Genomic DNA, 14366 nt, shown 5'->3' on the forward strand with positions numbered 1-14366 from the left:
ACAATCACATATCTACCCCCCTGATCTGCCACCACCTTCTCCATCTGGAAGCATACCCTTTTGCTGACCAACACCGCTACCCCTCGAGCCCTTGCATCAAATCTGGAGTGAAACACTTGGCTAACCCAGCCCTTTTTAAGTCTCACCTGGTCCTTCACCCTCAAGTGAGTCTCCTGCAGCATTGCTACATCGGCTTTCAAACTTTTAAGATGTGCAAGCACCCTTGACCGGACCTCCTAGCCCTCTCACGTTCCACGTGACTATCCTTACTTGTGGTCTCTCACCCCCCCCACCTTTGTTATCCACCATCACCATACCACCGGGCCCTGCCCCATAAGCCTGACCCGCCCCTGTCCATTGTTAACATCGAACCCCTTCCCCCCCCCCCCCCCCACCCCTCCCAAGAACCCCCCCTCCAAAAACATCCCCCAACATCCATCCCTTGCCCCCCCTCTCGCTCGCCTCGTATGCCCATTGAAGCCTGCTATCCAGGCTCCAACGTCCGCAGCCCTCCTCTCACCTCACCCCCGTTCACTAACTGACTTTAGTTAGTTAGCGCGGGTGGCTCCCCCCGCCAAGACCTCTCGCCCCCTTCCACCCAGTCCCAGAGAAAGAAACACCAAAACAAACCCAACAAACCGACCCCAACAATTCACTAACATAACATTTAACTGTCGCAACACAGAACGGCATTAACTTGAACTCTGTAACAATGCAAAGAAAAGTAAATTTCAATACAAATCAGTAAAAAGAAAGATGTAACATTTATACTTTTTCCAGCCGCTCAAACACAGTCCACAGTCTCTCTTCCAGTTCCGCTCTTCACGTCTGTCCTGAACGCCTCAGCCGCCTCAGCTGTCTCAAAATGAAAGTCTTTGGCGTTATATGTTACTCTCAACTTCGCCGGATACACCACACCAAATCGCACCCCCTTGTACAAAGCCGCCTTCACTCGCCCAAACGCCGCTCGTCTTTTTGCCAACTCCACCGTCAAGTCCTGGTAGATCCGAACTGCAGTACCATCCCACGCTTCTGCTTCGCCCAGCTTAATATCTTCTCCTTCATGCAAAACTTAGGGAAGCAGATAATTACTGCGCTTGGTGGCTCATTCACTTTGGGCTTCGGCCTTAATGACCGATGAGCTCGGTCTAGCTTGTACAGGGTGGGGCTCTCACCCTCCCCCCCCCCCCCCCCATCAGCTCCGCCAACTTCTTAGCGAAGTATTGCGTTGGCCTTGGGCCCTCTGTCCCTTCGGGCAAGCCCACAATTCTCATTGTGCTGCCTTGAGCAGTTTTCCAAGTCTTCCAGCTTTGCTCAGAGTCCTCTGTTAACCTCCACCACCCTCCGCAGCTCGTCCCTCATCGAGGTGACCTGGTCGCTGTGTCGTGACATGGCCTCCTCCACCTCTTTCATCTTCTTGCCCTGCTCTCTCACCTCGGCCGGTGCCTTTGCCACCTCCACCCTCATCGTGCCGATTGCCTCCTCCACCAATGACCTCAACACGACCGCCATCTCTTTCCTCAAGGCCTCCATGTGCCTCACAAACTGTTTTTCCAGCTCCACCGCCATCACCTCGGTCATCTTCTCCACCGTAAGTAGTGCGGCCCCGCCTTGCAGTTCGGCTTCTGCCATCCTGTCAACGCTTTTGCTCGTCTTCTCCTTCAGCGGCAAACCCGCGTTTCCTCCTTTCTTCGACGCTGCTATTCGCATCCTTTAGCGACTTATTGTTTTTTTTATCATCTTTCTTCCTCTCTCCCTCTTCACCCTCCTGTCCTTCATCAATCTGACTTATTCTTTTTTTGAAAAAAAAAGGGGAGAGAAAAAAAAACTTTTACCAAACTTCCTTAAACCTTCTTTCTTTCTCCTCTGCATTCACCCAGAGCTCCCCTGGGACCAGGCTTCAGCCTTCTTTCTTCCTCCTAGGTGGGAGCCATCCAACGTGGAGCACCCTCCCCACATGGTGCCCTGGCCTCGAGCCTGCCGCCTCTGCCTCCTCGTCGCTCCGCCCCCGCTGCTCTGACCTCGACGCCGGGCCGGGCTCAGCACCTCAGCGCCCGACACCCGCGTGGGGTTCTTCGCCGGATTTTAAACCGGCCCCGCTGGCTGCTCGTAACGGCCCCAAAGGCCGACGATAGTCGGGGGGTGCGTGAAGACTCTGGGATTTCCCCTGAATCACGGCCACCGGCGGGAGCTCTTGTTGCTGCGGCCGCCCTGCTCGTCCACGCCACCGGAAGTCAAGTAAGTGTCTCTTGATAGCACTTTTGATGACCCCCACCATCACTTTACTGATGATTGAGAGTAGACTGATGGGGCGGTGATTGGTCAGATTGGACTTTTCCTGGGCAGTCTTTCCACAATGCTGGGTAGGTGCCAGTGTTGTATCTGTACTGGAAAAGCTTGGCTAGAGGCACAGCAAGTCTTCAGAACGATTGCCGGAGTATTGTCCGGATCTAGTATCTAGTGCCTTCAACCCACTTCGTAAAATCGGACCACAAGACGGTGCTCCTTCTCCTGGGATATAAGCAGAAACTTAAGGAGGCAAATCGGTTAATAGGGTAGTGCTATGCTGGTCCGAGACGACGGAAGAGCTCCTACACGACTGCTTGTAGTCAGTGGGCTGGTCCATATTCAAGAACTCAGTGGCCAACCTAAACGAGTGTGCCATCACCATCATGGACTTCATCCGTAAGTATGTAGAAGATTGCGTGCCAAAGAAGGTAGTACATAGCCAACATAGAACATGCAGTGCAGAAGGAGGCCATTTGGCCCATCGAGTCTGCACCGACCCACATTAAGCTCTCACTTCCACCCTATCCCCGTAACCCAATAACCCCTCCTAACCTTTTTGGACACTAAGGGCAATTTAGCATGGCCAATCCACCTAACCTGCACGTCTTTGGACTGTGGGAGGAAACCGGAGCACCCGGAGGAAACCCACGCAGACAACGGGAGAACGTGCAGACTTCGCACAGACAGTGACTCAGCGGGGAATTGAACCTGGGACCCTGGCGCTGTGAAGCCACAGTGCTATCCACTTGTGCTGCCGTGTTTCCCAACTCGGAAACCATGGTTTAATTGGGAGATTCACTCCCTACTGAAGTCCAGGTCTGAGGCGTTCAAGATAGGCAACACTGATCTATACATGAAATCTAGGTACGACCTCCGCAAAGCCATCAGGGAAGCCAAGAGACAATACCAGACTAAGCTAGAGTCACAGACTAACGACACAGACTCGTCGGCAAGGCTTAAACATCATAATGGGCACAATCAGTAGGGATAAGCAACGACACCTCCTCCACGATAGTCCTCAATACCGGGGCCCTGCAAGGCTGCTTATACAGCTCCCTACTATAATTCCTTATATATACACACGAATGTGTGGCAAAATGTGGCTCCAACTCTATCTACAAGTTTGCTGATGACACGACCGGAGTGGGTCGGATCTCAAACAGAGATAATTCCGAGTACAGGAGGGAGGTGGAGAACCTCGTGGCGTGCAATGACAACAATCTCTCACTCAATGTCAGCAAAACTAAGGAGCTGATCATCGACCTCGGGAAGCGGAGTGTCATACACACCCCTGTCTGCACCAAGGTGGAGATTGTGACAGCTTCAAATTCCTAGGTGTGCACATCACCAACAAACTGTCCTGGTCTACTCACATCAATGCTATGACCAAGAAAGCACAACAACGCCTATACTTCCTCGGGATTCGGCATGTCCACATTGACTCTTACCAATTTTTACAGATGCACCATAAAAAGCTTCCTATCCGGCTGCATCACAGCCTGGTATGGCAACTGCTCGGCTCAAGACCGCAAGAAACTACGAGAGTCATGAACACAGCCCAGTTCATCCCATCCATTGACTCCGTCTGCACCTCCCACTGCCTTGGGAAAACAGACAGCGTAATCAAAGACCCCTCCCATCCGGGGTGTTCTCCCTTCCAACCTCTTCCATCATGCAGAAGATACAAAAGTCTGAGAACATGTGCTAACAGATTCAAAAACAACTTCTTCCCTGCTGCTACCAGACTCCTGAATGACACTCTTATGGACTGAACTGATCTCTCCAATGGACTGAACTGAAATCTCCACGCAGCTTTTATGCTGAGTAGCATTACAGTCTGTATGCTTCACCCAATGTCTATGTATTTACATTGTGTATCTATCATATGTCCTATGCTTTTCATGCATGGTACGATCTGACTGGACTGTACGCAGAACAATACTTTTCACTGTACCTCTGGACACATGACAGACCTAAATTTAATTAGTCACAGTGTGGCAATTGACAGTTTGATGTTGGTTATTTATGTTGTGGTCTCAATAAAAGTCACCAGGCGAATTGGTGTTCGGCCTCGGTGAGGTCCAGGTTCTTCCATTATGTGACAACAATGTTCTTTATCAGCAAATTTGATCCTGTCATGGTTGGAACTTTTATTTAAAAATAAATTCTACTGCAAAGTTGAAGCTGCTGCATAGTGATGCAAAATGAGCCTTCTACTTGGCTGTTGGAAAATTCTTAAAACAGAACTTCTTCAAAGAATTTGTACACTGCAGTCTATGTGGTTAATCAACAAACCATCTATGGAACACACCTCTTGGCTCACATTCTCATAAGTACATTGTAATGAAACAATGTATTTGAGAAATTCCCTGAAGACTTGTAGTGGCGAAGAATACCTTCAAATTGCTTGGTCTCCAAATATTTAAAACTTATAAAGTTCAAATACAAATCTATTCTTTCATAAATGTTTCATTGCCAGGAGTGCTTAATGAGTACTGAAGCTGAGCTTTCATGATTAGTTTGTTACCACAGCTCCTTTCAATGCATTGCTTTCTATTTTCAATTTTTCTTAATAAGCTGCACTTCAAAAATGAGGATTTTTTTTCATCTTTAATACTGAAACTTCGAAAAATGTATTGGGACCAAATAAATCATGATTTATTTTTTTTTGTAACTGAAACTTTTGGCACAAAGTAATTAGCCTTAAGTTTAAAGTTAATTTTTCTCTTGTTTTAAGAAATTGAGATGGTTATTATGGAACGATGCAAAATATCAGGTGCTCAGAACGTAGGCTTGACTGAACAAAATACCACTGATGAAGAGAAAACAGCCGCTGCCTCCAGGGTAGACAGTCCAAAAAGAAGGTACGCTTAAGTTTGCATTTCCTGAAGTGACGTTCAGGATTTTTCGGATTAAAAGGGAGGAAATGTCACCACAGCAAGCGATGACTGCAGGGAAAAAGAGTCAGAAATGTTGGGGTGCAGGCTTTTTCAACCAAAATGTTGTATTTCCTTTGAGACCCCCAATCTTGCGAACCTTTGTATTTCTTTCTCCATTCAATATTCCGATGTGCTGTTCAGGATATTTTAAAACACACTTTTAAAATTTAAACCAAAGCAGTTTTGGTTATTAGCCCAGGCTACAATACCAGCATCTTTCCTCATAGTAAAGTACCCCAAGTGCATTATCAAACGATATTTGGCACCAAGTCACATTAGGGCAGATGACCAAAATCTTGGTCGAAATGGCACGTTGAGTGCCTTAATGGAGGAAACTGAGGTGGAGAGTTTTTGCTTGAGAGGAAATTCCAGAGTCGACCATCTTGATAAATGAAGGCGTGAATGTTTAAAATGGGGGAGTGCTCAAGAAACCAGAATTGGAGGAGCGCAGATATCTTTGAAGTACTACAGGGCCAGAGGAGATTACAGATTTAGCAAAGAGCAAGATCATTGAGGGATTTAAAAATACAGCTGCGCATTTTAAAATTGAGGTGTTGCTTATCCAGGAGCCAGTGTAAATCAGTGAGCACAGGACTTGGTAGCAGAATTCTGGCTTGACGTTTAGACGGGTGAAGATGGAAAGCCAGCCACGAATGCATTGGAATAGACAACAAAGGCAGGTTGAGGGTTTCTGATTAGTTTGAGACAAGGTTGTATTTGGCAGATGTTAGTGTGGAAAATAGGCGATGTTAATGATGGCGAGGATTGTGGATAGAGTCAAATGTCCCTTGTCCCTCCAGTCCATAAGGCAGATTTGTATGTGTAATTGGAGCACTTAGTTTAAAAGTAGTTTAAAGTTTTCAGAAGAATTTTTAAAATGTTAATTCCTAGTGCGGCGATGGAGAAATAACGCATGCTGGATCACAGTAAAATGGCTAACAGTACAGTGATTAACAATCATTGGCCGAATGTTCTGCTCCCTGCCACTAGCAGCAAGAATTGCAATCGGACGAAGAATAGCACGCAATGGAAAAATCTCAATTGGCACTCGGCGCCGATTCCGACACCATGCTTCGGTGGCGTTAGTTAAGTTTGTGACCTGTGCCAGCGGGCCCATGCAAAACTGCCATTTGCATGTATTTAAGGCATGCGGGTTGGACACTGCATGCTCAACCTCTGCGCGTTACTCCACCCCTCTCAGGCAGAAGTCACGAGGAGGCAAATTGGTGCATGTATATACAAGCGGGCCTTGGGCGCCATGGCTGTTGAGTGGGAGCGAGAGGGTTTAAAAAACTCTCAAAACTTGTCTTGCTTACTGGGGAGGGGGCGGGTGGCTGCCTGGGCCGGGGGAGTAGTGGAGAATGACTTGGTGCTAGGTCCGTTGACCTGGCGTGTCTCCCTTGTGATTGGGGTGGCCCTGGCTCAGACTTGCATTGCAGCCGCCTGTGATTTAAACGCACCCCTCTGGTGCTACTTGCAGGTGCCAGGCTGTTCACACTTCTGATTCCTCATCATGTGCTGTAAATGCTCAAAGAGCCTCTGGGTGATGTGGGAGTCCACCCAGGCCCACCTCGGGAAATTCTCATCCCAGCCGTTTCATCAAGGACGTGGCGATGCTCAATCACTGGCCCACCAGGTGTTGGTGTTCCTCCGTGCACTCATCAGAGGCACAGCCCTATGTAGAGGAAGCAGGCAAATAGCAGAGCTCACCCCAACCAAAGGGCATCTGCAGCGTGACCTTTGGAACCCTACCTGATACACTGCCCCTCTCAGAGTAGAGGCCTCACCAGTGACACCCACCCCTCAGGAGCACGAGCTGTCTCTTGGTGAGGCTGGCAGCACTAACTATCTCTGCCACCTCCTCCCAGGTGCTGTTCAGGATGGTGGGCCTGAGTCTGCGGGCCACCCTGGGGAAGAGGGTGTCCCGCCTCTCCTCATTGGCACTAAGCAGTGGGTCCATTTTGGGACTCCAGAAATTTTGAGGCAGGTTTTCCCTGAACCATCTTCTTGGCTGGAATGAGTGTGTGTTGGTGAGTGGCGCGTTTCTAAGCAGCTCCAGCTTGTCAGGCTCTTGTGTGAATTATGGCCCCAGCAATTATGCCACCAGCGGGGTTGGGAATTGCTTCCAATTCATGCTGGCAGAGTGCTGGCCTATTTGCATGTCCTGGATCATGGAACAAAATCTCCCCCCAACTGGAACGTGAATTGCACACTATTCCGTTCCAGCGGGAACATTTAGTCTCCCAAACGGAGAACCCAGCTCCATATATCAATAATACACCACGAACAAATAGCTTCCCCAAAGGGAATACGAATTGCTCGCTATGCATTTCTGGCAGTAACACTTAGTCTCCCAAATGGGGAATCCAGCTCTATATATTAATAATAAACCACTGGTATACTTGGTTAGACTATCACACATCTAAATTATTAAATCATACCTTTTATGTGGCAATTCATTAACGTTTTGCTTAGAACGGATCTAAATTGTTTATAATTTAATCTATAATTGAAATTTAGGCAGAGCTCGCTATATTTTCCAAAAATTCCAATACGCACCTGTTTGTTCATCAACTGTGTTTATAGCGATCTCATTAATATGCATAACATTGTTTGGTTCTCAATAATTCGAAGCTACTGAAGTAACCAGAATTATGAAATATTTAACAATGAAGTATTATTTGAATAAGCGTAACGTATAAAATAATGAAACGGAGGAACCTGAAAGAGAGGCGAAGGCTCGGTGAACATTTCTTGTTCAAAGTACCATTATAATGAAAAACGAACACTTTGCAACATGCACCAGTTTTTAAGTCTGCCGGATACTTTGCTTTCCCACACAGTAGAAATAAAAAGCAAAAGGTTTTTAAATGTTGGAAATCTGAACGAAGAACAGAAAATCCTCAGATCAGTGAGCATGCCTGTTCCCTCCACAGACGTGGATTAGATCAAATCAAAATATGCTGGATAAATTCCCAAGACTCTTAAGGGGGTCAGAAGTTAGCCTAACGTGGCAAATCTCCACGGAGGGATGAAAATTGATTGTTTCCTTTCTGTTTAATTTTCATTAGACTTTATTCACGGGGATATAATGTGAAATAAACAAAGTTTTTTAAATCCTTTTAACATTTACAAACCTACACGCGACTTTATACTTTTAGCATGACAATGTGCCCGAATCAACTAGCTACTCAACAAACTATACAATAACACGTCTATGTATAATGTTGGGTATGTTTCCAGTCCTTTTTTAAAAGTATATTTTATTGAAAAAAAATTTCCCTGAGCAACATTTTTCCCGCTTACAAAACAAGCGAAACGATAACAATAACAAAACAGAAATTTTTAACTTTTTAACAATAATAATAATAATACACAAGTAACAAAACCTCATACTCTATTGACCTATACTCAACTAAACCTCCTCTTCTCCCCCTCCCCCCTGGGTTGCTGCTGCTGGTCATCTGTCTTCCCTCTAACGTTCCCCTAGGTAGTTGAGAAATGGCTGCCACCGCCTGGTGAACCCTTGAGCCGATCCTCTCAGGGCAAACTTTATCTGCTCCAGTTTAATAAACCCCGCCATATCGTTTACCCAGGCCTCCAGTCCGGGGGTTTCGCCTCCTTCCACATAAGTAGGATCCTGTGCCGGGCTACTAGGGACGCAAAGGCCACGACATCGGCCTCTTTCGCCTCCTGCACTCCCGGCTCTTCTGCAACTCCAAATAGAACTAACCACCAGCTTGGTTTGACCCGGGCATTCACCACCTGAGAGATCACTCCCGTCACTCCCTTCCAATATCCTTCCAGTGCCGGGCACGCCCAAAACATATGTGCGTGGTTTGCCGGGCTCCCGCCACACCTCCCACATCTGTTCTCCACTCCAAAGAACCTGCTCAATCTTGCCCCCGTTATGTGTGCTCTATGTAGCACCTTAAATTGAATCAGACTAAGCCTGGCGCATGAGGAAGAGGAGTTTACCCTGCTTAGGGCATCAGCCCACATACCCTCTTCTATCTCCTCCCCTAATTCTTCTTCCCACTTTCCCTTTAGTTCTCCCACCGACTCCTCCCCCTCTTCCCTCATCGCTCTGTAAATCTCTGACACCTTGCCCTCTCCGACCCACACCCCTGAAAGCACCCTGTCCTGTATCCCCTGTGTCGGGAGCAACGGAAATTCCCTCCCCTGTTGTCTAGTAAACGCCCTCATCTGCATATATCTCAAGAAATTTCCCCGGGGTAACTTATACTTTTCCTCCAATGCTCCCAAGCTCGCAAAAGTCCCATCTATAAATAAATCTCCCACCTTCCTAATTTCCAACTGGTACCAGCTCTGAAATCCTCCATCCATTCTTCCTGGGGCGAACCTATGGTTGTTCCTGATAGGGGACCCCACCAGGGCTCCCCGCACCCCTCTCTGTCGCCTCCACTGTCCCCATATGTTCAGTGTTGCCGCCACCACCGGGTTTGTGGTGTACTTTTTAGGTGAGAGCGGTAGCGGTGCCGTCACCAGCGCCTCTAGACTCGTCCCTTTACAGGACCTTCTCTCCAGCCTTTTCCACGCCGCTCCCTCACCCTCCATCATCCATCTACGTATCATTGCCACATTGGCGGCCCAATAATAATCTCCCAAGTTCGGTAGTGCCAGTCCTCCTCTGTCCCTACTGCGCTGAAGGAACCCCCTCCTTACTCTCGGAACTTTCCCTGCCCACACAAAGCTCGTAATGCTCCTATCTATTTTATTAAAAAAGGTCCTGGTGATTAAAATAGGGAGACATTGAAATACAAATCAGAACCTCGGGAGGACCATCATCTTAATTGCTTGCACCCTGCCCGCCAGCGATTAAAGGCTGCATGTCCCACCTCTTAAAGTCCTCCTCCATTTGTTCTACCAGCCGTCTCAGATTAAGTCTGTGCAAGGTTCCCCAGCTCCGAGCGATCTGAATCCCCAAGTATCGGAAGTTTCTTTCCACTTTCCTTAGCGGTAAGCCTTCTATCTCTCTACTCTGGTCCCCTGGATGTATCCCCATGTTTAACCTATACCCCGAAAATTCCCCGAACCTCCTCAAAATTCGCATAACCTCTATCATCCCCCCCCCCGCTGGGTCCGACACATATAACAATAGGTCATCTGCGTATAACGAGACTCTGTGTTCTTCTCCACCTCTAGTCACCTCTCTCCATTTCCTGGAGTCTCTCAACGCCATGGCCAGAGGTTCAATTGCCAATGCAAACAACAATGGAGACAGCGGGCATCCCTGTCTTGTTCCCCTATATAATCGGAAATACTCCAATCTATGTCGACCTGTAACTATGCTTGCCGTTGGTGCCCCATAAAGTAGTCTAACCCAGCGAATAAACCCGTTCCCAAACCTCCTTAACACTTCCCATAAATACTCCCACTCCACCCTATCAAATGCCTTCTCTGCACCCATTGCCGCCACTATCTCTGCCTCCCCCTCCACTGAGGGCATCATTATCACCCCTAATAGTCGTCGCACGTTAACATTCAATTGTCTCCCTTTTACGAACCCTGTCTGGTCTTCGTGCACCACCCCCGGGACACAGTCCTCTATCCTCGATGCCAGCACCTTTGCCAGCAATTTGGCGTCCACGTTCAATAGTGAAATAGGTCTATAGGACCCGCACTGCAACGGATCTTTGTCCCTCTTCAAAATTAGCGATATCGTCGCCTCCGACATCGTCGGGGGTAGAGTCCCCCCTTCCCAGGCCTCATTGAACGTCCTCGCCAACAACGGGGCCAACAAGTCCACATATTTTCTGTAGAATTCCACCGGGAACCCGTCCGGCCCTGGGGCCTTCCCTGCTTGCATGCTTCCCAGTCTCTTAATAACCTCGTCCACCTCAATCGGCGCCCCCAGGCCTGCCACCGCCTGCTCCTCCACTTTCGGGAACCTCAATTGGTCCAGGAACTGCCGCATCCCCTCCTCTCCCTCTGGGGGCTGAGACCTATACAGTTCCTCATAAAAGGTCTTAAACACCTCATTTATCTTTCCTGCCCTTCGCACAGTGTCTCCCCTTTCATCCCTAATTCCTCCTATCTCCCTCGCTGCTGCCCTCTTTCGCAGTTGGTGCGCCAACAGGCGACTAGCCTTTTCCCCATATTCATACCTCCTCCACAGTACCTCTGCCTTTCTGGTGGTCAGAAGGTCAAACTCGGTCTGGAGTCGTCTCCTCTCCCTGTACAGCTCCTATGTTTCCAGTCCTGATCGAATTCATGACGCACTTTGCTTTTGCTTATTTTTCTCCATTCTCAACTCTTACAGACCATTTCTAGATATGGTTTACAATGCTCTGGAATGCTCTGAAGAGGATTATTATGGACTGTTCGTTTTATGCCTCCTTTTTGCAATGTCTCACAATAAAGGTTAGTCTTTGTTAACATTTTGGTTTTGAGTTGATAAAACTTGATATCATCTTCTGTGCTTCAGAATGTGCTGTATTCGTTGTTTGTCGTCCTCCTACTTCTTGACGATGGAGTAGTTGCAGGTAAGACAGGTTCACCGACCCAAATGGTTGCTTTCTCAATGACTGCTGCAAAGAGTCACTTCCTTCAGGTCCTCCATTTTTATTCCGAAATGTAAAGGTATATCTGCTATTACCTGGGGATGGCTTTGATCAATGTGGTTGGAAACTGTTGTGAAACTATTTCCTGACTGATGAAATTATAAGGGCTGAGGACGGTTAATTTTCCTCATTGGGTGGGTGGAATTAGATTCAAATCTCTGGTTGTGGATTTGCACTTGTAAGTCCAAGAGATTGTATGGTGTAGTTACTTCAGAGTCAGTGACCCTAATGGTAGTTAAATTGAGCCTTTTAGTATTTGTCTTCAAGTCTCAAAAGGCCCCAAAATGATGGGCAGGAAGCGAACATGCGCTTCCAGTTTGGTGCATACCATGTCACGTAAGGACAATCAGGATCTGTGATGGTTCAAAGTACTTTTTCTAATTTAATTTCATTCAGGTATAGACCCAGACCTGTTGGAAAAGATCCAAGTTCCTCCAGAGCAAGCTGAGGAGAAGAACTCATACAGCCATGTACTGGCAGAAAGGCTAATAAAGATAATGAACCAGGCTACACAAGCTGGTAAGAAATATTCCTAATAAGTAACAACTTATTTTTGTACGATTATCTGTTATCAATAGAATTGCGAGCAAAATGCATCTATCTCCATTTCTTCATTGTCACTGGATCAAAAACCGGGAACTCCCTTCTTACAGTACAATGGGTATATTTGCACCACATGCATTATTCAGGCCTCAAATATTCACTATATATATATCAATTGACCTGGAGAAAGGGACCTGATTGGTTTCTGAATATACTGATGACACAAAGGTAGACAGGATAGTAAGTTGTGAAGAGGACATGAACCTGCAAAGGGAAAAAGGTAGGTTAAGGACGTGGCCAACAATTTGGCAAATGGGTTGCAATGTGGGGAAAATGTGAACTTGCCAGTTTAACAGGAAGCATGATAAAGCAGCATTTTATTTAAATGGAGAGAGATTGCAGTGAATCAGAGGGATCTGGGTCTCCTGGTACATGTATCACAAAACATTAGCATGCAGGGACAGCAAGAGGTTAAGTGGGCAAATGATATGCTGTCGTTTATTACAAGGGGAATTGAATACAAAAGTAGGGACATTTTGTTGCAGTTTTACATCGTGTTCGTGAGACCATGTTCCGAGAATTGTGTACAGTTTTGATCTCCTTATTTAAGGAACGACACAATTGCGTTATAAGAAATTCAGTGAAGGTTCACCCAGCTGATTCCTGGGATGAAGGGATTGTGTTGCAAGGACAGATTGGGCCTGTATCCATTGGAGTTTAGAAGAATGAGCGGTGATCTTATTGAAAGATGTAGGATTCTGAGGAGACTTGATGGATAGGATCCTGAAAGGATGTTTCCCCTGATGAAAGGGACTGGAATCATGGGACACATTTTAAAAATAAGGGGTCTGCCATTTAGGACGAAGGTGAGGAGAATTGTTTTCTCTCGGAGGGTATTTAGTCTGTGGAATTCTATTCCCCCAGAGAATGGTGGAGGCCGAGTCATTGGGTATATTTTAAGGCTCAGTTAGATTCTTGACCAACCAGGGTGTCAAAGGGTATAGAGGAAGGTAGAGGACACAAATTAGATCAGCCATGATCTTATTAAGTGGTATGGTTGGCTAACTCCGTTATTGTCAAATTCCAAGTGGCGGAATGTCCTCTCCAGTGCTTGTGCCAGAGCTGGGAATGTACGCTGGTCATAAAACCTTGGTGCAGAATTTCCTGATACTGACTGATCATTCTTTCATAATAGAAAGAAAGAACTTACATTTATTCAGCCTCTTTTGTGACCTTGTCATGCCACAAAGCACTTTGCAGAAAATTAAGTAATTTTGAAGTGAAGTGTCGTTAGTTATGTTGATGGAAGAAACTTCCGAAGATTGCTTCAGGAAAATGCCACTTGTGTTCATGTGGAATTGTTTGGATACACTCCACTTCAAATTTTTATCCCCAACCTTTCCCCTGCTGGATATTGCATTCATAGAATCATAGAATCTACGGCATGGAGACAAACCCTTCGGCCCAAACTGGTCCATACCAACCAAAAAGCCCATCTAAGCTAACCCCATTTGGCCCGTATCCTTCTCAACCTTTCCTATCCATGTATCTGTCCAAATGCCTTTTAAATGTTGTCAATGTCCCTGCCTCCACCACTTCCTCCGGCAGCTCAGTCCACATACGTACCACCCTCTTGTGTATAAAAAAGAAAAAGAATTGCTCCTCCACTTCCCTTGAATTCTTTCCCCTCTTAAATTAAACCTATGCCCTCTAGTTCTCGATTCCCAAACCCTGGGGAAAAAGGTTGAGGGCATTCACCCTATCCATGCCTCTCGTGATCTATAAGATCACCCCTCAGTTTCCTATGCTACAAAGAAAAAAGTCCCAGCCTGTCCAATCTCTCACTGTAACTCAATCCCTTGTCCTGGCAACAGCCTTGTAAATCTCTTCTGCATGCTCTCCAGTTTAATAACATATTTCCTATAGCAAGGCGACCAAAACTGAACACAATAGTCCAGATGCAGCCTCGCGGCCTCACCAACGTCCTGTACAATTGCAACATTACTTCCCA

At 46.8% G+C, this 14366-nt stretch overlaps 1 protein-coding gene across 1 annotated transcript in view; it reads left to right on the top strand.

Moving 5' to 3' along the window:
• Positions 1–14366, top strand: part of clec16a (C-type lectin domain containing 16A) — a 324098-nt gene that overhangs the window by 119546 nt on the left and 190186 nt on the right. Inside the window, exons 12-14 of the mRNA XM_072481721.1 lie at positions 5027–5153; positions 11512–11612; positions 12209–12331. Of these exons, the coding sequence (XP_072337822.1) occupies positions 5027–5153; positions 11512–11612; positions 12209–12331 (351 nt within the window). The remainder of the gene's footprint in view (positions 1–5026; positions 5154–11511; positions 11613–12208; positions 12332–14366) is intronic.

The sequence above is a fragment of the Scyliorhinus torazame genome, chromosome 17, assembly GCF_047496885.1.
Source record: "Scyliorhinus torazame isolate Kashiwa2021f chromosome 17, sScyTor2.1, whole genome shotgun sequence".
NCBI classification, from domain to species: Eukaryota; Metazoa; Chordata; class Chondrichthyes; order Carcharhiniformes; family Scyliorhinidae; genus Scyliorhinus; species Scyliorhinus torazame.